The sequence below is a fragment of the Haematobia irritans genome, chromosome 2, assembly GCF_050003625.1.
Source record: "Haematobia irritans isolate KBUSLIRL chromosome 2, ASM5000362v1, whole genome shotgun sequence".
NCBI lineage: Eukaryota > Metazoa > Arthropoda > Insecta > Diptera > Muscidae > Haematobia > Haematobia irritans.
Window position 1 is genome coordinate 124120926 of NC_134398.1, and position 22897 is coordinate 124143822.

Consider the following 22897-nt stretch of genomic DNA (forward strand, 5'->3'; position numbering starts at 1 on the left):
AATTAATTTTAATATTTTTTTAATGTGTAACGTTAAATATTTTAATATTATAATAATTAATATTTACCATAATTATAATTTACCATAATTTAATTTTATTTATCTCTTGTTTTTTTATTTTTGTATTTTTTAATGAATATCCCTTGCATTTGAATTCATTTCCATTTCAGTTTTATGTACAATGGTGAAGTGAATGTGGGCCATGAACATTTACCGGAATTTCTAAAAACCGCCCATCTACTACAGATTCGTGGTTTAGCGGATGTTAATGGATCCGGTGGTGGCAATGCCTTTAGTTCAAGCCTCAATCCTGCCGCAAAAACTCTGAGTCAAGCTTTAAGCAGTAATAGCCTATCGGGTAGTGCGAATAAATTGAATTTTCTAACGGCAGCAACACAAGCATTGAGCAATACCTCCAATTCACCATTCACCACACCGGCATTGGGTACAAGTACACCACTCAATAGCCTATTGAATAGTAACAATCCGGGAACAGCAAATACAGCAATTTCGGCTAGCATCAATATTAGCAATACCAATAGTAACAGCAATAATAATAACAGCAACAACAACAACAATAACAATACAAACAACAATAATAACAGCAGCACTAGCAGTAGCAACAATAATAATAATAATAACAACAACAATGGAAAAACACCTGCCATACAGGAATTGAAAGCTTCCTCAGCGTCTCCCGTAAGAAAATCAAATAACAATAAAGTAAAGTGCTGCAGGCTTGGTAGCCAAAATAACCACTCTTCTAATACAATGAAATTTCTCTTGGTCTTTCTTTTTTTGCTCTCTCTCGTTTTTACGTTTCTCTTTCTTTAGGCCAATCATTGGGATCTTTCGGACTCGGATAGCAATCGTAATAACCATTTGACACCTCCGCCACAAAAGAGAATAAAAAGTGCCGATTTGTTTCGTGCCCAACATGGTATTAGTCCCGAACGTTTGTTGATCGATCGTGATTTCCCCGTTGCTGGCCAACATCCATTAACACGTAATCGTGATAGAAGCCGTGAAACTTCTCGGGATCGGGACCGTGAAATGCGTGAATCCTTATTGGGCCAGGCTTTGGAGAATTCAAATGGTTTACAGGTAATTATGAAAATGAAATGCTTCATATGATTTAATTAAACGGGACAAGCTTTGAGCCACTGCAACATTTTTAGGAGTAAATAAATCTCACAAAATTGAGATACATTTTAATTCCAATATAAGTTTTCTGTTAAATTGGAATTAAAATGGAACGGATATTCGATATTAAAAGAGAAGAAAATTATGAGAAGATTCTTTTGCCATTTGGGTGACATTTCTCAGAAGTTGAGTCTTGAAAATGCGGTAACATATATGGGCTGCCTTTCACTACCAAAAGAGCACAGATTCTTTATGTTTCTGCACAAACCCAAGTAGCTCATTTGAGAGTAAGTCTTAACATACTTATCTAAGAGAGAGGGAGTCTCTTTACCAAATGATTACTACAAATGATGTAAGAAAAATTCACCGCTTGTTCTATAACATTGTGTTGGTTATATAACAAAATCTACCACCTCATCTAAAGTAAGCTAAAGAGAACATTGCCTTAAGAGAAAAACATTTCACTGATATCCAGTAAATCAACTCATGTTGAATTTGGACTCCTTCTCCTTAAAAGTCGCTATTGGCACATTTGGCAATTCCATTCAAAGAGTACTCTAGTGACTCTTTGATAATATCTGTAGCATAAATATTAATTAATATTAATGCCCATATGCAAAACAATTTATTGACAGTTTATCGAATAAAGTTATGTGTCATAGTAAGCTTCAAGTTTTCTTTAACTTTTTTGTATTTGGGGGGTAAGGATTTTTTTAACCAAAGTCCAATGGTGAGAAGTAGAAGTGAAACTAATGGATTTTAAAAATCTTGTCATATATACAAATCCGCCTTGAATCTCCAATTGATTTTATTTATTTAGAAGAATTTCAGTTCGGCTATAAATTAGTGATCCGCTATAGGTTTATTTGTTATTTATATTTTTTCTTATTTTTTTTTCATTTTATTTATTTCCTTTTAGAAACAACACAATGATATGGGCTCGTTACATGGTCAAAGCGTTTGTGAAGATTCGAATAGTTCGGATACTGAACCCTCTGATCGTGGCGACGGACAAAATGAAGGCACCTTAGACTCAATGGACAATCAACGGTCTCATTCCTTCCCCAATGCATTTTTGGGCCTACAGGGAATACCCGGTCTATTGCCAGGACCCTCGGGTATGGGTGCTAATGATTTTGGTAAGTCGAAAAGTTTTTATTACAAAAAAAAAATCCATTCGTATTTTCGTTCTCCTTACTCTCTATCTTTCTACAAATATACATGTATTAAACTTACATACATACGTATTTATTACAAAATACTCGTATATCTTACTACTACTACTACTCTATATCAAGCATTTGTTTGGAAAAGTAAAAAAAAAAATACAATAAAACAAAACTCATAATTATTTTTCGTAATATTGAATATATTTGCCTCTTGTTGTTATGTTGAAACAAAATTTGAACTCATACCAAAAAATTAGCAGAATTTGGAAAAAAATTCACACAGAATCTGAAAAAAATTGAATAATCAAAACCAACTAATTGGAATTTTTTTATTTAATTTGCATTTTTTTATGGAATTTATTTTTTTCGAAAACCAAAATCAAATTGAAACAGAATATATATCTAGCATGTAGTAACAAATAGCAAATGATCATCATATGCAACTGATGCAAAAAGCATATTAAAGAAAATAATAATGGCAAATGGATAAGAAGATAAATTGGTTAAGACAAATTGGTTAAAGTGAGTAAACAAAATTAAACTAAGGTTTAATAACAAAAATAAGAAAAAACCATAAAAATTTAAGGAAATTGTTTGCCATTATATAAATTATTAAACATATTTATTTAGTTAACATTTAAATAATTTATACATCATATACCAGACCAATTAGAGATTTTATAACCATACAAAATAAAATTGCTTGCCTTATTGTATTTTATATATAAAAAAATAGTTTATATTTTTGTTTGTATAAATGTTATTAATTTGAATTTGAATTTTTGTTTTCTCAATGTCAAAACTAACAAAGTGAAAAATCTTGAAAATTCCCTTCGTTTTTTAGAAAGGGCAAAAATCTTTATTTACATGCTTTTGTGAAAAGAAAAAAAAGGGGGCCAATAAAAATTATTTTTAACTATGCAATTACTGGGATTATAGTAAAAACGTGCTTTCCATATCAAAAGCAAAAGAATTGCAATTACCAAAAATAATACCAACAAAAAACAATCCCTTCCTATTATTGAACTATAACCATTACGGAGTTTTCTCTCTCTGTCTCTCGGTGAGGGAAGAGAGAAAGGAAATAAAAAGGAAAATAATATATATTTTTATATGCTCAAGTGTCATTGGAAACTACTTGAGAACAAGCAAAACGAAATTACTTTTATGTTTATTACATATCGAACACATCTTTTTGTAATTTTCATGATAATCAAAGACATTCGTTGAATGTGTTTAACAACTCCACCACTACCATTACAATGGCAGACACATCATCGAAATAAGCACACAAGATTCTTTTTTCGAATAAATAGCGTCAAGTGATGACACACAATATTCTCTAAATGGTCATATTTATCATTAAATTATAGTCCTCTCTCACACACACACACACATACACACTTGTGTTATTCGCTCTTTATACACATATATGAGAATATTTGTTAATATATGGATTTATTTTGGTAAAGGATATTTCTGAACATTTGGACATTCCTATTTTTTTGATTCGTATTTTTTTAATATTCAATACACATCTATTTAAACTGACCATACGTTTTATGAGTAATAACATCTTATGACAATAGCCAGAAGTAACGCTAACGGAAGCTAAGGAGGGTCCTTGGAATCACCATCATCATCATCATTTAGTCCGGTCATTTTGTTCCCCCTTCTGGAACATTTAAGGTGGTTGATTTCTACCACTAGGGAGGGTTACTTGGTATCCCATTGATGATGACATGCTGTTTTTTATATTTCAAGAATGACCAACCAATGTTGTCCTTGTTTATTCCTTGAAGCCAAATATTGTTGTAATGTTTTTTTTTTGTTTTTTTACCCGCTCCTTAATATTATTTTGGTCCTTATAATCATCTATAAACATTCAATATCTATGCTTATGTCCTGTTAACGACCATTAACATGTGCGTGTATACAATCTCTTTATACATACGATAAAAATGAGGTATGAAGACTTACATGAATGTGTGTGTATATTTAGTTTCCTTAAAGGCTATACTTATGTAGATTATTGTAAATATCCTTTATGTTAATAGTCATTGCATTTGTTTTTCCTATAACATTCATAATCGTCATGAAAACCAAACCCCTCGAATTCTCACTAAAGACAATAGCATCATTTGTAATTCAAACAATGCGATCAAATATGTGAGTATGTCTTTGAGAGGGAGTGAGAGAGGGAGAGACAAAGACCACATAAAATGTTTGGCATCCTCCTGAGCACAATTCTCTTAAGAAAGGAAATTAATATTGCAGTCAGTTACACTCCCTTATGGTAATGTGTATAAATTATGGTTATATGTATTATAATTTAATTTTATTAAAAATTAAAACAAGAAAATAAATACAAAAAATTACAATCATATCATAGAAAAAGGTAAAAGGCGATTAAATTATAATATTTACCAAAAAATATGTATCTTGCATGCCAGAAAGAAATGGAGAGAGAGAAAAAAACTTTGTAATATCAACAAAGTTTTTTAATAAAATTTAAATCAACGTAACGCTTTCGTAGATATAAATCAAGTTTTTATTATTGTAACGATCGTTTTTTTTAATTATAAAATATTGCAAACTACAGTGAAACCTCTCAAAATTGGACACTCTGAAAACCGGACAACTCTCAAGAATGGACAATTGTCTGGGAACGTTTGCTATATTAACACATTAAAATTAACCTCTCATATGTTACCTGGACACCTCTCAAAATTTAGGCTACCGTGGGTGTCCACCTTTTAGAGGCTTCACTGTATATATATTCTCTGTTTTAATGACAATATTATGCTATCAATGAACAACTTGATGGGTCCAATTTTAAATTAATTTTATGTTATTTTTTTTTTTTTGTGAGTTTCCCATATTCTTAGAGAAGATATAAATAAATGTATGCAAATATAATTTGTGATCGAAATAAAAAATTTAATTGGTTCAATTAATGCCATTGAGCTTTGAGAACAATTTAATTTAATTTTTTTAAATTTTAAATTTTGATTGAAATTCTGTTGGTGACTATAGTTGAAATTTTATGGAAGAAAAATTTGATTTACATTCCGAAATCAGAAAAATCCACTCAGGTCCACAAATGTTCGTTCATCAAGCCTATCTTTACTTCCTTTTAATAAACTGAACGACTAATATATCTATAGGCCTTAGACTAATATATTTGTTAGATTTGCTTCAAGGTGGATCTCAAACCGAGAAGAAATCTAGCACACAGTAATTTCATCGTTAAATTTTTTACATACTATCAATCAGTATTTTAAGAAATACTCAAGAGCCATAATACTCATACTCACAAAATATTCATAAGCTGATGACCTTTGTTACTCTTTATATTTTTATCTTGTACCTACTGTAAGATCAAAATAATCCAGAAATTAATATTCACACGGATGAAAAAGACTGTTTTTCATATGTTTGGCTATAAACATTATATGTTTGGAACACAAATTTTTAAACACAATATTTTTGAGTGCAAGCATATAATGTTCATAAACTAGCATAACATGTTTGGGACATATATGTTAATATGTTAGAACATATTATGTTTGGGACATAAAATGTTTGTAAATATAATATGCTTGGATGCAAACATATATTAATTTAGAAATAGCCTATAAACATATATGTGTTTAGTAGCTTGGAGCGCTATTTAACAGGGAGCGATATTGTATTAAGTTGGTGGTTGTTGCTTGTTATTCCAAAATTAACATTTTATTTTTCCTTGGGCAATTGATCAGCTACTTCTTTGATCCTTACAAACTGTGTGGTCCGCTGTTCGAATCCCCGTCCGACAAAAGGTAAAATTAAAATAAAAAAAAAAATCATAAAATTGAATAAATTCTTCTACAATGTTTGTATTACAGAAAAAGGTGCTAAGAACTAAAAAATCTCGTGGAAGTGAGAAAGATGTCGGGGAATATACAATTGGGCAAAGACAAAATTTTGAGCATTCAGGTCGAAAACCTATGTTGTTAGCACCTATATTACCTGTTTATTTTCATAATTCATTATGATTGTAAATATATAAATAAATAAATAAAATGTTGAGCACAATATTGTTTGGGAGAATTTTTTTTAAGCATATAATATTTTTGGGTGCAAAATGCTTCCAAACATATTATATGTTCACATAATAACATATTGTTTTTTGGAAGACAACATTATTGAATTTGGATGCAAAAATACAAAATGTTTGGAACTTAGACTACCCAAACATATATTGTTTAGACCAATATGCTTTCAAACATATTATATATTGGAAGAGATCAAACATATAAATGTTTGGGCAATACCCAAAAATGTATATGCTTGAAGCAAAATATGTTTGGGAGTATATGTATCAGAAGCGATTTTTTGTGAGCGTGCAGTTATGACAATGTTAAAAAAAGTTGGGATTTTCCGGGTTTTTGCTTTTAGTGGCAATATGGATGGCAAATAATCATTAGCAGTTTTATTGAATCTTTAAAATATTTTGTTTTTCTTACAATCCCCACCCGGATTCTCTTTCGAGTTTATTATTTAATTTTTGTAATATCGAAAAATTCCCAAATTGACAACAAATTTCCTTTACCAGTTTTGTATATTAAAACTTTCTTTGCAATACTCGTACATGGCAAATAGCATCCGATGATGTGAGTATATTAACATTTTATTGCTTTCTTGCAATTCAAAATTTGCGAATGACAATAAGGGCGAAAACCCAAAAGCCGGAATAATAATGCACACATATGAGCTAAAGGACGGTTTTTCCGATTTCATGTTGTGTTTTTTTTTTTTTTTTTTGGTTGCCTTTCTTCTCCATCTATTTGTGATCCCTTCAATGACAAACCAAACAGAGAAAAAGCTAATATTTTCTTTTGAATTTTAATATGTTTTCTTGGACGTAGCCACAGATTGCCAAAAGAAATGTAAAACCTCGCAAAAGATGTAAGAGAAGACAAACGTCCACCAAAAACCTTCGAATAAGATATACATATAGATAGATATCCCACATCTGTAGCAAGTCAACTAGCAAAAAAAGGGCCACATAAGTCGGGAACATTTTAAAATTAAAATAAATTTGGAAGAAGACACAAAGGACATCAGAGCCTTCAAGAAATAGAAGAAGACACCATTCAAGACACTGCCCTGATAAAACTGAAAACTATGGTTGTGATTTCTTTTGAGTTTGTGTTTTTTTTTTTGTGGTAGAAAAGATTGACAGTAAATAAATAAGAAAAATTGTTCTGGATGTTGGATGAAGCAACAACAACAAAAGCAACAAAAAAGAAAAACATTAAAAGGGAGTGCGCCAACACACACACACACAGAGAGACATGCAGGACAAAACAAATAAAACTTGGTCTATGTGAATGAGGACATATACCCTTAGAATATGGGAAATGCCAAGCTTCGTATTTTTTTTTTTCAATTTCGAGGCTTCACTTGACTGCCTATATTATTTTTGTGTGGTGAGTTTGACCAGCCTTGTTACTAGATTTGTCATTAGAAAAACCAAAAAGGACCCCTATCCACACACACATATCCGTATATTTGGTAAACTGAAAAACATTTAGATCGACACATACTTCATGACATTTACCGAAAAACCTGTATGAGAAATTCATTGAAAAAAAAATCCATTTTTAAGACAACCACAACAAAGACATGGTTCTTGTTTTTCTACTTCAAATGTGATGGTGGTTGTGGAATCTTTAAGAACATTTTTGTTTTTTGCTTTATTCTCCTTCTTTTTCCTAAGTAAAGACAACATTTAAAATTGTAAAGTTTATTTACCAAAGGCCCAGCAGTTGAGGTTTTCATTACACACCCACACTGCTAACTTAAACATGGCCTGTCCAAGTGGCGAACTGACCACTACCATTACCTTTACCACCAGTGTTTTCTCATTATTATGGTTTAGTTTGTTTTGTTTTTTCTTGCACATGGAAACTTTTCAATTTTACTTCATATGTTCCATTTGGTCAACAAAAGAATAATAAGAGACAAAACCAGAACTTCTCCCACTAGCCCATCAAAGACAATTCTGTTCATCATAGAGGTTTATTGAGTGGTAAAGGACCAACAAACTAAATGAAATAATATTTGTCATGTTTTTTTTTTTTTGTGCAAGAAATAATTCTTGGATAAAATCAAAATTAAAAGGAAAAAAAAACTGATTATTAAAAATTAATAATAAAAAAGTAGTGTATACTTTTAGGCATTGTATTAATCTATGTCGTATCACTATATAGATTAGGTCGGGTTATCCCAGCAAAGAAAGTGTCGCCAAAAAAGTAATGAAAATGTTCTTTTTGGATCCGTAAGTAGTGCAAAATTGACGCAGAAGCGATAAATTTAACATGGGCTTGTCATAGGACGGTAGTCCTCCATTTCAACAGCCGGTGCACTGAATTTTCATCACTTCTTTAGCTGTGATCCGAATTCAATGTTTTGGATGTAAATTAAAAAATTCTGTGATATTTTGGCAAATAAATAATTTTTATAATTTTTAATGGATTCTAACGCTTGTCTGAAACGTTTTAACTGGAATATTTGCAAAAATTCAAATTTTTTCAGATTGGATTTAACATTTTTTTCGTCATAATTTATATAATTTGTACCATTTTATGAATTCTTAAACTGTTTTTAACCAATTTGAAACAAAAAAAGTTAAAATTACCCATCAAAAATATGAAAAAAACATGTTATAAAAAATTGAATGAAAAGAACTTTTTGTGTAGTTAAAATAAAGAACATCATTGGGAGTACATCTTCTGGAAGTGCTTTTAAAGTTGTGCCTTTGGAAGAACTTCTAATTTTTTTTTGCTGGGTATGTGTATTGACAGGCCGTTATTCTAGGCTTATTTAGTCCCTTGTGATACCACAGGTGGTAAACTTCTCTCTTATCAATGAGTGCTACCCCAGTATTATGAAAACCACGAGCAATTCCTACCAATACCAGAATATAGTAAGAAAAACATATCACAAATATTTTTATATTAAAATCTTAATTGTATTAAAACAAAATATTCAATTAAAAGATTTATTTTTACAAAGAATTAAGATTGTAGACGAATTGTCAATTGCCATAAGTCTTCATTTATATTTTGGTGCATACTTTTAGGCGAAGCGTTTCTTCCTAGAATAATTCTCTAACCTATGTTTTCTAATATTTCTGAAGCTATAAAATTAAAATTTTATATACTGTTTAATTATAAATGCATTTATTCTCAATCTATAAATATCATAAATTTTTTAATTATAGAGAACACAAATATGTTGTAATGTTTTTCCAAAAATCTTTCTACCACTTTTCCTATTCCCATCAAAATAATTTTCAGGATAGAAAACACATCTATTGTATTCAATGTTATCCTGTTTTGCAACATATGATGCTGTCAAATAGTTTTGCTTTTTCCAACAAAAGGAAAATGTTTCAAAGATAGTCGTATTTCTTATTATGCAGGACCTTTTGGCATCTTAATACAAAATGAAAAGAAAAAAAAAATTAAATAAAAAGATAAGCAAACACACACTTAAGACCAAATAACCTATGTTTAGGAAAGTAAAGTTTTGCGTGTTTATCTAGGAATTTAATAAACGCTTTTTAGGAAGGTGCCTCTGTGGTAAACGGAGAAGACTTGTGGTGAACAAACATGCAATATTTCTAATTAAAAGACCCTAGACATAGACATCATATTTGTACGTATAGTTCACATCATAATTACCTATACGATATACTATTATTGTTTGGCTCTAATGGGTTTTTGGATAAAATGAAAATATACATACATATATATAGACTTCATACATTAGACAGTATACATCTTAAACCAATGGCTTAAATATAATATTCTATACCTTTTGTATAGGTTCTTGCGAAAAGCTTTTTCTTATCAACTGAAGAGAATGAAAATCCATTTCCATTTCTTGTTTTTTTTTTAATACAATTAAACACGCAATATTTGAACTAGGAATAATATTTGCCTGCAGATATATACAATAGGTGGAGCATTGGAATATACTCATATGTTATAAAAGATTATTTTTTGTATTATTCTTTTGATAATTCATAGGGAAATGGTTGGTATTGAAAAATGAAACACCATATAGATAGATTAAATGAGTGCTAAACTTTTACAAAATGTATTTTATTAAAATTATAATTGCAAACTTTAAGGAGTATACCATATTTCATTCGTTTAAATAAAATGAATATTTTGTTGAAAGATTTATAAAAAAATATTTTTCGTATTAGATTTATCAAAAAAAAAAAATTTAGTATATCGGTTAACATAATACAATAAATTCATCCATTGGATTTTTCGTTAATTATCTTAAAAATATTTCTGCAAGCCACAGTTATAGAGCGATGATAAAAACTATGTAATTTCGTATTGTTTTCCTAAGCGATGTCCCGTTTATGCTGTGAACTATATTTTTAAACCTGTAAACATATTTCTGGTCAAAAACAAGGTATACTTTTAGGCAGCTATATATATTGATCTGAGTTTTAGTTGCTTTCACAAAGCAATCATTTTCCAAAAAAAAAACATCTTTAAAAACATATTTTTAAATGTTTTTAAAACAGAAAACATATTTTTATATATAACATAAAATTAAAATCATAATCAACAATTTTCAAATCTTTTCTTAGGTTTTACTATTATTTATTTATTTATTTATTATAAATGTTCTGTTTAAATCAGAGGAAATCCTTGGGCCAAATTCTTAAGCGTACACGCAGAGAAGGAATATGATCGCCTCAACCATGTCTCAAGAGCAAAATGTTATTTTTGGATGGTGACCACGTAACATGTTTATCGCAAAAATTTTGTTTTATCGCCAAACATAAAATGCTTTTCGATACATAATTTCCTAGAAAATAACATGGTTGCGATAAAAATATTACATGGTCACCATCCAAAATAATCTTGAAATATGTTTGAGGTAATCATATTCCTTCTCTGGGTGTATACCGTCAAAAAAAGTCCCTTCTGTAACATATACCCCAAACATATTTTGCTTCAAACATATATATTTTCAGGATTGGTCAAACAAAATATTGTTTGTATTATTCAAACATATTATGTTTCACCTTAGGGCATACACTGGTACAAAAAAATTTAATTAATTTTTTTTTTGTGTGGATATATTTTTAAAGCTCCAATTAGTTGCTTCCATTATCTTACTTGCAGCATACTCTCTAGGTCTCTCTTTCTAAACACATATATGTTTATAGGCTATTTCTAAATTAATATATGTTTGTATCTAAGCATATTATATTTACAAATATTTTATGTCCGAAACATAATATGTTCTAACATATTAACATATATGTCCCAAACATGTTATGTTAGTTTATGAACATTATTTGCTTGCACTTAAAAATATTGTGTTAAAAAATTTGAGTTCAAAAATACAATTCTTACACCCAAACATATGAAAAACAGTCTTTTTTGTCCGTGTGTGTTTCCGGGAAAATATCATCAGTTCCTGACCTCAAGCCAAATAAAACTCCCAAAATTGTAAAAAATTCCAAAGGTTAACTACACTGAAAAAACAGTGAACCCCCAAGGAAGAAAACTTTCGGTTAATTTTAGAAAATTTTGAATATTTGTAGAAATTTTTAACTAAACAGTATTACAAACGTTGACATCACGCCGATGTCATAAAAATAAGTAAATATTTTTCGACAAATTCAAGAAAATTTATTAGATATAACTAAGTTTTTTCACTTGTTAAAGAAAATTTTGTAATTTGAAAGAAAAATTTGGAGTTCAAAATTGCAAGAATGTCTTTAGTGATATACGAAGTTCATGATGGACGCATTTTTGGTAAAATTTTCAAATTTAAAGATATTCTGAACTATTTTGTGGAAGACAAGAGTTTAGTTAATCTTTATGCTTCATTTGAGTATAGTTTTTCCTCGGTTTTAGTTAATTTGACCAACGTACACAAACAATTATTAGAGTAAAGGAAACTTTCTCCAAACACAATAATTCCATGAACTAAAATAAAGTTAAATTGGCTTTAGTGAAATAGAGAGTTCACTTTTTTTTGAGTGTAAGAAAATTAAACGTAATCTATATATAATTCAAATATTTTTTCCGATAAACTATGTTTCTATTTATTACAAATTGAATTAACAATAAACGCTTCAATACGATTTATAATAGGCAAATCTGGCTTTTGTGCTGTTAAATAAAATAAGGCCTTTTTGAAAGCTTAGCTCCTCCCTGTAAGCAAAGATTTGAACAGATACACATTGAACAGAGACACCGTGGTGCAATGGTTAGCATGTCCGCCTTGCATACACAAGGTCGTGGGTTCGCTTCCTGCATCGACCGAACACAAAAAAGTTTTTCAGCGGTGGATTATCCCACCTGGGTAATGCTGGTGACATTTCTGAAGGTTTCAAAGCTTCTCTATGTGGTTTCACTGCAATGTGGAACGCCGTTCGGACTCGGCTATAAAAAGGAAGTCCCTTATCATTGAGCTTAACATGGAATCGGGCAGCACTCAGTGATAAGAGAGAAGTTCACCAATGTGGTATCACAATGGACTGAATAGTCTAAGTGAGCCTGATACATTGGGCTGCCACCTAACCTAACTTAACCTAACATAAACTCTTTATCATAATTTCTATAGCATCCTTTAGGGATACCAAAATTTTCTTTCTTATTTATATCACCCATTGATTGAATTGGCTTTGAGAAAAAACTTATTTATTATTTATATTACAAATTGATCAATTGACTTTCAGCAAAAAAATTATTTTGGTGATCACTATATAAATATTGAACTTTAAAATAAATAGCCACAAATTTCAATGGGATTCCTACTAGACAAATTGGAATCTCTTAATTTTTATATTATTTTCTTTCGGTTTCAAATAGTTTTTGATTTATTCGATTTATTTTGTTATATTTTTAAAATATCATATTTAAATGCAAAAAGCACAACCTAAATCAAAGGAATTTGTTTGAGAACTTTCAGAAGCATACTTTAGGGAGGTTGCCACTTTATTGCTTATCTCATAAAATGGCAAATATTGGCATTCCTAACTTTATATTATTTTATAATTTAAACTTTTTTACAGTATTACACAAAAATTAATTATTTTTTCAAGGGGATTAAGCAAAGAAATTAATAATCCAGTTTTTATGTTTAGCAAATTTATGAAGTATTCTTTTAGTAGTCTATCCAATTTCGCCCAATTTTTAACCCAATCATGAAGTAGAGGTTTATTAAAGCCTAGGCAACTTTAAATCTTTATCACACCAATCAATCTAAAATTTATAAAACCCTCAACCTATAACCTACCTTGGAACAAAATTAATGGCTTACATATAAATGTACTTTAGAAAAAAAATCGTTTCCTTTTTATTATTTTCCTCCATCCACGCACCAATTACAATGTTTAATTACAAAACTGCGTATAAAAATGAAAATGAATACATATAGTTTGTCTTGTTATATATTTTTTTTCTATTAGTTAGTTGTTAGTGTAGTGTTGTTTTTTTTTTCTCTCTAAGAATTTCTAGAGTAATAGTATCCACCGTAATCTCTAGTAAATAAAACCGGAAAACAGGAAACAGGCGGAAACATTAGATTCGCGCGCATTACTTCAACTTGTACTAAATACAAAACTATAGCAAATATAAATGATTGTGTTTGACAGTATATGTATGTGTGTAATAGTCTTTCTAAGTCCTTTTTAAGAAACATGAACACACGTAGACTGCATTTATATATAGGAAAAAAAGCTCGCCTCATATAGAAATTGTGAGAGCATGGGGGGCAAAACAATAAAAATAATCGCAATAACAACATGAAATTGTAAGTGCGTGTCGTGTTTGAATTTAATATATTAACAAACACACCGAGGCAAAAAGAAAAACGTAAGCGGGCTACCAGACGCACACACACACTAAACTTAGCTTAATGTAAAAAGTAGTGAAGTCCCACCACATATGTCTTGTTCGAAAATAAAGCACACAAAAAATCCAACATAACATAGAACCCAATATTCTTGGTGTGGCCCAGGGAGCTCTACAAAAACGAAACGAAAATAATAATAATGAAAAACTTTGTTAAACGTTTATACTTAATGTAATGTTAATAACACATTTGTAGTTACATACTTTGATTGTTTTTTTCTTCTTTCTATAAGTGCACGCACACATCTATACATTCCGTGTGTATGCTATAGAAAAACACTAAAATCCTATAGCCAACATATTTCTTAACATAGGACATGTAAGCATTGTACAATGTAATAGTTAGTGTAAACGCACCCATTTATTGGTAGTTAATGGTTAGCAAAATTTATATAAATGAAACACAATGGGATGGATGTAATAAGAAATATTGGAAATATTAAGGATTTAAATGAATAAAATAAATTAAAAATTGGAAAATAAATTTTTGAAACTCTTTAATTGAAAAGCTTGCTTTCATTCATAACTTTTAATTTAATTGGTACTTTTCCAGTTTTCTTAACTTATTAAAAAAAATCATACGCCCAGGGAAACCATTATATATATTTTTCATACGCCCCATAGTCCGAGATACTGGAATTATCAACTTACTATAAAACCATTCAAGAGATATGCATTTTTTACCAATTCTCCATTTCGGTTTGGGTAGCTATAGTATTTATGAACTTACAAAAAAACCATTCCAGAGTTTAAAAAAATTTTAACCAATCTCCAATTTCGGGTTTCTTATTATGAGACCCAACTTTTACTATTCCTCTTTTTAGAAATTTGCAAAAATAATGCTTACGCTTAACTTTGTCATCTTCATTCTTTCACAGATCATACTTGATTTTATTTTTTTTATTTTCATTTTTCTTCCTTAATAAAAATAATCATACGGCTAACTATTATAGATATTTTTCATACGCCCCGTAGTCCAAGCTACTAGAGTTAAGATCTTACAAAAAGACCATTCAAGAGATATGAATTTTTGATCAATTCTCCATTTCGTTTTGGGTATTTCTTCCATAATAAAAATAATCATACGTCAAGGGTAACCATTATTGGTATTTTCATACGCCCCATAATTCAAATATTGGAATTATCAATGTACTAGAAAAAAATTGATTGCAGATATACAAATTATTGTTAACGATAAGATGGCTATTGATGATTTGCAACACTGCTTAATAGAAAAGCTTACTTTTTGTTTTTTAATTTAATTTGAATTCTTCCACTTTTCATCCCTAATAAAAATAATCATACGCCAAGGGTAGCCAATATAGATATTTTTCATACACCCCATAGTTCACCTGTTGGAATCATGAGCCTACTAAAAAACCATTCCAGAGATATGAGATTTTTAAGCAATTCTCCATTTCCTATTATCGAGACCCAATTTTTACTATACCTGCCGTTTGACTTTATAATATTGTTTTTCATTTTTTCTTCCTTAATGAAAATAATCATACGCCAGGGGTTACCATTGTTGATATTTTCATACTCCCCTTAGTTTTGATTTTAGTATTATGAAGTTACTAAACGACCATTTTACCACACCTATTTTTAGAAATTTGCAACAATGACGGTGCCGCTTAACTTGAACAGCTTGATTTTACTTAAACTTTATTATTTTTCATTTTTTCTTCCTTAATAAAAATAATCATACGCCTAGGGTAACCATTATTTATATTTTCATACGCCCCATAGTTTCGATTTTAGTATTACCACACCTATTTTTAGAAATTTGCAACAATGACGGTGCCGCTTAACTTTAACAGCTTGATTTTACTTAAACTTTATTATTTTTCATTTTTTCTTCCTTAATAAAAATAATCATACGCCTAGGGTAACCATTATTTATATTTTCATACGCCCCATAGTTTCGATTTTAGTATTATGAAGTTACTAAAAGACCATTTTACCACACCTATTTTTAGAAATTTGCAACAATGACGGTGCCGCTTAACTTTAACAGCTTTTACTTAAACTTTATTATTTTTCATTTTTTCTTCCTTGATAAAAATAATCATACGCCATGGGTAACCATTATTGATAATTCCATACACCCCATAGTTCAACTATTGGAATTATCAATGTATTAGAAAACAAAAACATTAAATTTTACTCTCCATTTTGAGAGCAAATATTTATTATGCACCTTTATAGAAATTTTCGACGACAATGCTACAAAGAAAATTTTCTTAAAATTTCACCATTGAAGGATTAAAATAACATAAAAGTATATTTTCATTAGGCTGTTGATATTTAGTAAATAGTATGAAATATTTCATTATTTCTATTAAGATTCAAACGAGAACATCTGCAGCCTGAAAGTATGCAATTATTTCAATTATTACTTTTTTTTTCTATAATATACAAAAAGGATAACACCCTTGCAGTTTCAATCACAAGAAGTAACATATTGAAATCTAGTTAGTATTCTATGTCATTTATATAGTTAATTATTTCAATTTAGCTCCGTTAGGCTTTAACTGCCAGTTAACAGAAATTAAATTGCAAATATCTTCTCTCCGGTTAACTTTAACGGAAAAATTTTCGTCAATTAAGTTCCTAACTGGCCTATGGCATATAAAGGCAAGATGACAGCTTCGTCTATAATATGGTTTAAAAGTTGGTTAGTTAACGGAACACTAACGGAGCTTTATGAAAATGGGAGTTAATGAACAATATATTTTTTTTGTATTTTTAGTCTATTTGTAAACTTTTGTTATAACTTATGAAGGAATGAATCGGATTTTAAATTAAACAAAAAATTTAACATTTGCCCCCACGACTACATTCGGATCACAATTCCAGATCCTAATTTTTTACTCGATTAATCATATAGAAATTTTGTTAAAAAAACTATTGCCTACTTTTAGGCTTTACGCTGTTTTAGGTAATAGACTATCTTAAACAAATTTTCTTGAAATTTATAGAATTATTTCTTTGATATACCAAACACCAATTTTGATTTTTATAATATCAGAAAACAAAACCACTCAGAGACTTCTATCGTTTAATCGAACTTTTACATTGACACTGCAAACTTTATCTCACGTATATCATTTCAATAACCGAATATGTAACATATACCATTCCTTGAAACTTTCATGACACATCTCTTTTTCTAGGCAATAGGGCAAAAAGGTTAAGCATATATATGATTAGATATATAGCTAAGCGATCTAACTATCAAAAAAAGGAGTAGTTACAAGAAAATGTATACGTGTGTATTTTCGATATTTAAAATCTTGTGATATTTGTTCTCTTTCAATTATTCTACAATTTTTTATTCAATTTCTATGAAAGTAAAAAAATCTGAAATGATAAATTGGGCAGCTACAATTTCTAGCATAGATTTTTTTTACCATTTTCTATACCTATTTTTAGACATTAAAACATCTGCGATGTAATTTTTTTTTATTTTACCACTTAATCCCTTTGGCATTTTAGCTGCCCGTCAAAGTATCATCAATAATTGCTAATGCACGCACTTTTATTTTCACTTCTTTTCCTGTTTATCCAATGTGCCAAAGGAAATTGTACATTACACACTCCCACACGCATTCGTCTTTAAGGAGTTTCCCGGAGGGGGGTCCTTTGCGTTACCATTTCTAGGTATTTTCTTCTTATTAATATCTTTCGATCGTTACAGAGCTTTTTTTGCACCCTGATTACTGCCATATATATGTGGTGCGTTTCTTTAGTCAATTTTTTGTTTTGTTTTTTTTTTTTCTATTCTACCATTTTAGCCATATTACATTTGATGAATATACATTATCCTTTAACACGCATTGGGGCCGGAAAATTGTGTGGCGTTAGGTTTGAGTGTGAGTTGGAAAATAGTAATCTTCTAACGATTTTTGTAACGTACATTAAACTGCGTTTGGTTTTGTTGTAGTCTATTTTTCTGAGCTTTCCTCAACTGATTCGCCTGCTTTCTTGTCTTCGGTAAGCTATCAGTTAACTCTGCCCACATTAAGAACAATTTCTTATATCATTTGTGTGAAATCATTTGGGTGTGTGTGGATTTAAACGATTGAAATAAAAACGAAAAATGGCCTCTATGTAAATGGACATTGACAGCAGGCGAAACTACTTTGGCTCTACACTAACGAATGGGAAAAACAAAAGAAAACACTTAAATGCTAATACCGTTGGTTTGGTGTTTTTGTTTCTATCTTTTTGCAATCAAATGTTATAGAAGAACAGAAAAAAAACACTCCAACTTCGACAAAGATAAATAACTTTTGCTCAGTCTCCATTCAAACATGACAAATTTATATAAAGCGACAGCCGTTACATTGAAAATGCAAAAAAAAAGAGTTCAAAAGGGCGTAACAGTAATTTAGGCCGTATATTAAATCATAATGTGAAGAATATTATAGCTGAAGAATAAATTAAATGACCAAGAATATGCAAATGTAGGGCATTTTGTTAAATTATCTACAAGGCATTGAAAAATGGAAGAAATTGAATGCGGAAATCGTTAAGAATATTTTTTTGAATAATCTTCGAAATTTTTTAAAATATATGGAATAGTAATATAAGCTTAGGTATTTTGTTATTAATGTCAATCATACGCACTGATACACCCTGTTGATTTCTATCAATAATAATCATACGCTTAGATGGCAGGCTATTAATATCAATCATACGCAGTGGTGAAATTGTAACAGATGATGATCATATGCTTTGATCGTATTTTTTAATAATAATCATACGCTTAGTTGGCAGGCTATTAATGTCAATCATACGCAGTGGCGGAAACGTAACTGGCGCCAAAACTATCTGCTGCAGGATATATTCCTATTATACAATTGGGAAATACAATCCGTAGATCAGAACCACCACAATAATATCCTACATGTCTCATATCGTCTCAATCATCGACTCTGGTATAACTCCAACCAATGGTAATTAAACCCCCTGAGAAATGATGGTGATATTTCTAGGTATTGCCGTTTCCTAAAAACTTTTCCATAAATGGTGTCTGGCGCACCCGTTTGTCTCAGCTATAAAAATGAAGAAATTCGATTTTAGAAATGGACGAAAATATGGAATTCATCAAGAACGCAGTGGTGAAATTGTAACAGATGATGATCATATGCTTTGATCGTATTTTTTAATAAAAATCATACGCTTAGATGGCAGGCTATTAATGTCAATCATACGCAGTGGCGGAAACGTAGCTGGCGCCAAAACTATCTGCTGCAGGATATATTCCTATTATACAATTGGGAAATACAATCCGTAGATCAGAACCATCACAATAATACAATAATATCCTACATGTCTCATATCGTCTCAATCATCGACTCTGGTATAACTCCAACCAATGGTAATTAAACCCCCTGAGAAATGATGGTGATATTTCTAGGTATTGCCGTTTCCTTAAAACTTTTCCATAAATGGTGTCTGGCGCACCCGTTTGTCTCTGCTATAAAAATGAAGAAATTCGATTTTAGAAATGGACGAAAATATTGAATTCATCAAAAACTTTTAAGTTCTCAAACAAAACTGCCACCAGAGTTAGTTCCCATGTCACCGTAGTGCAATGGTTAGCATGCCCGCCTTCCATACACAAGGTCGTGGATTCGATTCATGCTTCGAGCAAACATTAAAAAATTTTTCAGCGGTGGATTATCCTACCCCAGTAATGCTGGTGACATTTCTGAGTGGTTCAAAGCTTCTGCAAGTTGGAACGCCGTTCGGACTCGGCTATAAAAAGGAGGTCCCTTGTCATTGAGGTTAACATGGAATTGGGCAGCATTCAATGATAAGAGAGAAGTTCACCACTGTGGTATCAGATTGAACTGAATAGTCTAAATGAGCCTGATACATCGGGCTGCCACCTAACCTAACCTAACCTAACCTAACCTAGTTCCCATGGCATAGGACTTCCTACATTAAATTTCTATGTAATGTGAAAATATATAAGAAATATAGTATGAATTGAAATTCATATTGAAATTATTTACAATTATTCTTCTTAATAACATATATCATTATTAGAGCCAATTTATGACATTATTTAATACACTTTACAATTCTTCTTCTAAATAATATATATCCGTGATTCAAATTTCTTTTTATTAATTACTTTCATATTATCTCAAAGCTTGCACATATTTATACCATATCAATATTTTTAGAGTGTACTTCTAAAGAGTACATGTTTTATAATTAGCAAAGATCAGTTTTCTTATTTTTTATAGCTACTAGAAAATAATATTGCACAATTTTAGATATTCCTTCATCATTCGAAGTGTAAAGACTTGCACACAGACCCATCATTAACACATCGCCAAAGTAAATATAAAGCTTACACATAATCATGCTCTATCATTAAGCGATCTATTCGTTTCTTTATTTTTTAATTAATTTTCTATAATTAAAAGTTAATTTTGTGTAAAAATAAATTTTGCATTTTGTGTATTTGTCCCAGTGGTCGTATAAGTATTATAAATTAATTAAAAACAATCATACGCTCCAATATTCATCGCTTTTCGTTTTAGTAAAGAAAATAAATCAATTAAAATTGCTTTAGCAAAATGCTACTTATGAAAATGATTTTTTTCAAACCACCTCGGGGATTTGCAAATATTAACTGTGCAATTCATTATAAACTCTCCCATGACAAAAACAAAATACTCAAAAATGACATTATTTGAAGAAACCTTCTTTTCTTGATGATTGGCAAACAAAGCCTTTTTGGAAAAAGCCATAATGGCCTAATCCTTGTATGAATGGATTGGAATATAAAATTCTAATTTAACAATAACCAACGCCCTATTTGTTTGTTGTTTTTTTCGCTCGCTCGTTCTCTCCTATATTGTTTTTTAAATCTTCAATTTAAATCTTATAAAACTTTCTGCCCCAACACTTGGACATTTCTTGGATTGGTACGTGTACAAGAAAAATAAAAATAACCCTCTTCTTTCTTAGATATAAAAAACAACAGTGATGGCCAACCCATAGACACATATGCAGTGGCCATACATGTATGTGAGTATGTGTGTGCATGTTTGTTAAGGGTTTTGCCTGTGTATTTGTGTGATTAGTGTATCATTTATATAAAAAGAAACTACGCATATTTCAAATGCGAAACACTTTGAGTATTGAGCGAGCAAATGAAATGCAAACATCACACAGCCATTCACACAAAACCCAACCAAACACCCAATGTTCATACAATCGAATACCATACAATCGATGATTTGAGGGGGAACAGGAAAGAAAGAACAAAAAACAAACGACAACAACAACACCACAAGAAAGGATAAAGAAAAACAAGAAATAAAATAAATTTTAACACTACGCACCTACTTACATTACTTACGAATCTTGGGCAATAACTCATCCATTAAAAGGGATATTACAAATGCCACACACAAGTTAGAAATATTCACCCCCCACCTCTCCCCTCCCCTACACCACCACCACAGCACAACAACAACACTAACAGAAAACACTCATATCCTACATCTCATCTTCTTTGGCCTTAGACTCACTTGCAGGCAAAACAAAAAATTCTTCCCCTCGGGGAAGGCTAACAAGACAGGGTGTTAGTCAAGAAAATGTGTGTAAGACAGGGTCAAGTAAAAAAAGAAACGAAAGAAAAAAAAGCGTTTTTTTTTAGATTCTTCTCGAAAACCTTCTGTGCCACCCAATCCACCCACACCTCTCACCCTCATCATCATCATCATCAGCGACAACAAAAACAACAATAGCTTTGGAACTACATGTACGCATATACTTAAAGGATATCAATGCAAAAATAAAGGATGAAGTATTACATTTTTAAGATGTATGTATAGTTTCACTCGCACGCTCGCACTTGGGCCTAGATCTTCCACACAGTACTAAGAGATGACGATGAGATATGGGAGTATGAGAAATAACACCAAGAAGGATATGAGAATGGACAGGCGGATTTTGTAAGATGTAGCAATAGCAGCAGCAGCAGCGGCGGCGGCATCAGTACATGAAGAGGGTTTCAAGTGATAAGCAAAAATGAGAAAAAAAAACGTAATAGTTATTCTTGGGCTGGACTTTGTCCGACCGCCTTTTTCTATCATGCACGTACCAGTTTTTCCCCCTTCTTCTTCTTCATTTCTATTAAATGTAAATGTACAGACCTAAAAGAAGATTCTTACCAAGATATGGTAATATGAAGGATATTTGTGCTTAAAAAATATTTCACAATATATTCACATATGTGCACACACACACACGCACACTCGGCACAATACATCATGTATGAGTTACTTAGAGGTGGTTGTTAAGTCTGACCATTAGGTTTTAACCCAAACAATCCCAAGGAGAACACATTCAATGTACATTGGACCAAAGCTTAGGTGAATCAATAATTGAAGAAATGATGAATTGAAGAAATTTTTAGATCATTTTATTCATTGTATACAATTCAATCTTTAGGAAATAACATTTTGCAGAGTGTGGTGAAATTATACAGTTTTTGTCTTTGGAACCTTTCCATTGAAAATATAGTTAGGTTAGATATTGGGGGCAGCCCTTTGTTTTAGGCTCAGCTCTATTCAATGAGTGCAACACTATGTTTAGCTCAATGAT

General features: G+C 30.6%; 1 protein-coding gene across 1 annotated transcript in view; it reads left to right on the forward strand.

Moving 5' to 3' along the window:
- Positions 1-22897, forward strand: part of ab (BTB/POZ-zinc finger protein abrupt) — a 243373-nt gene that overhangs the window by 148419 nt on the left and 72057 nt on the right. Inside the window, 3 exon segments of the mRNA XM_075296084.1 lie at positions 171-723; positions 835-1104; positions 2063-2282. Of these exon segments, the coding sequence (XP_075152199.1) occupies positions 171-723; positions 835-1104; positions 2063-2282 (1043 nt within the window).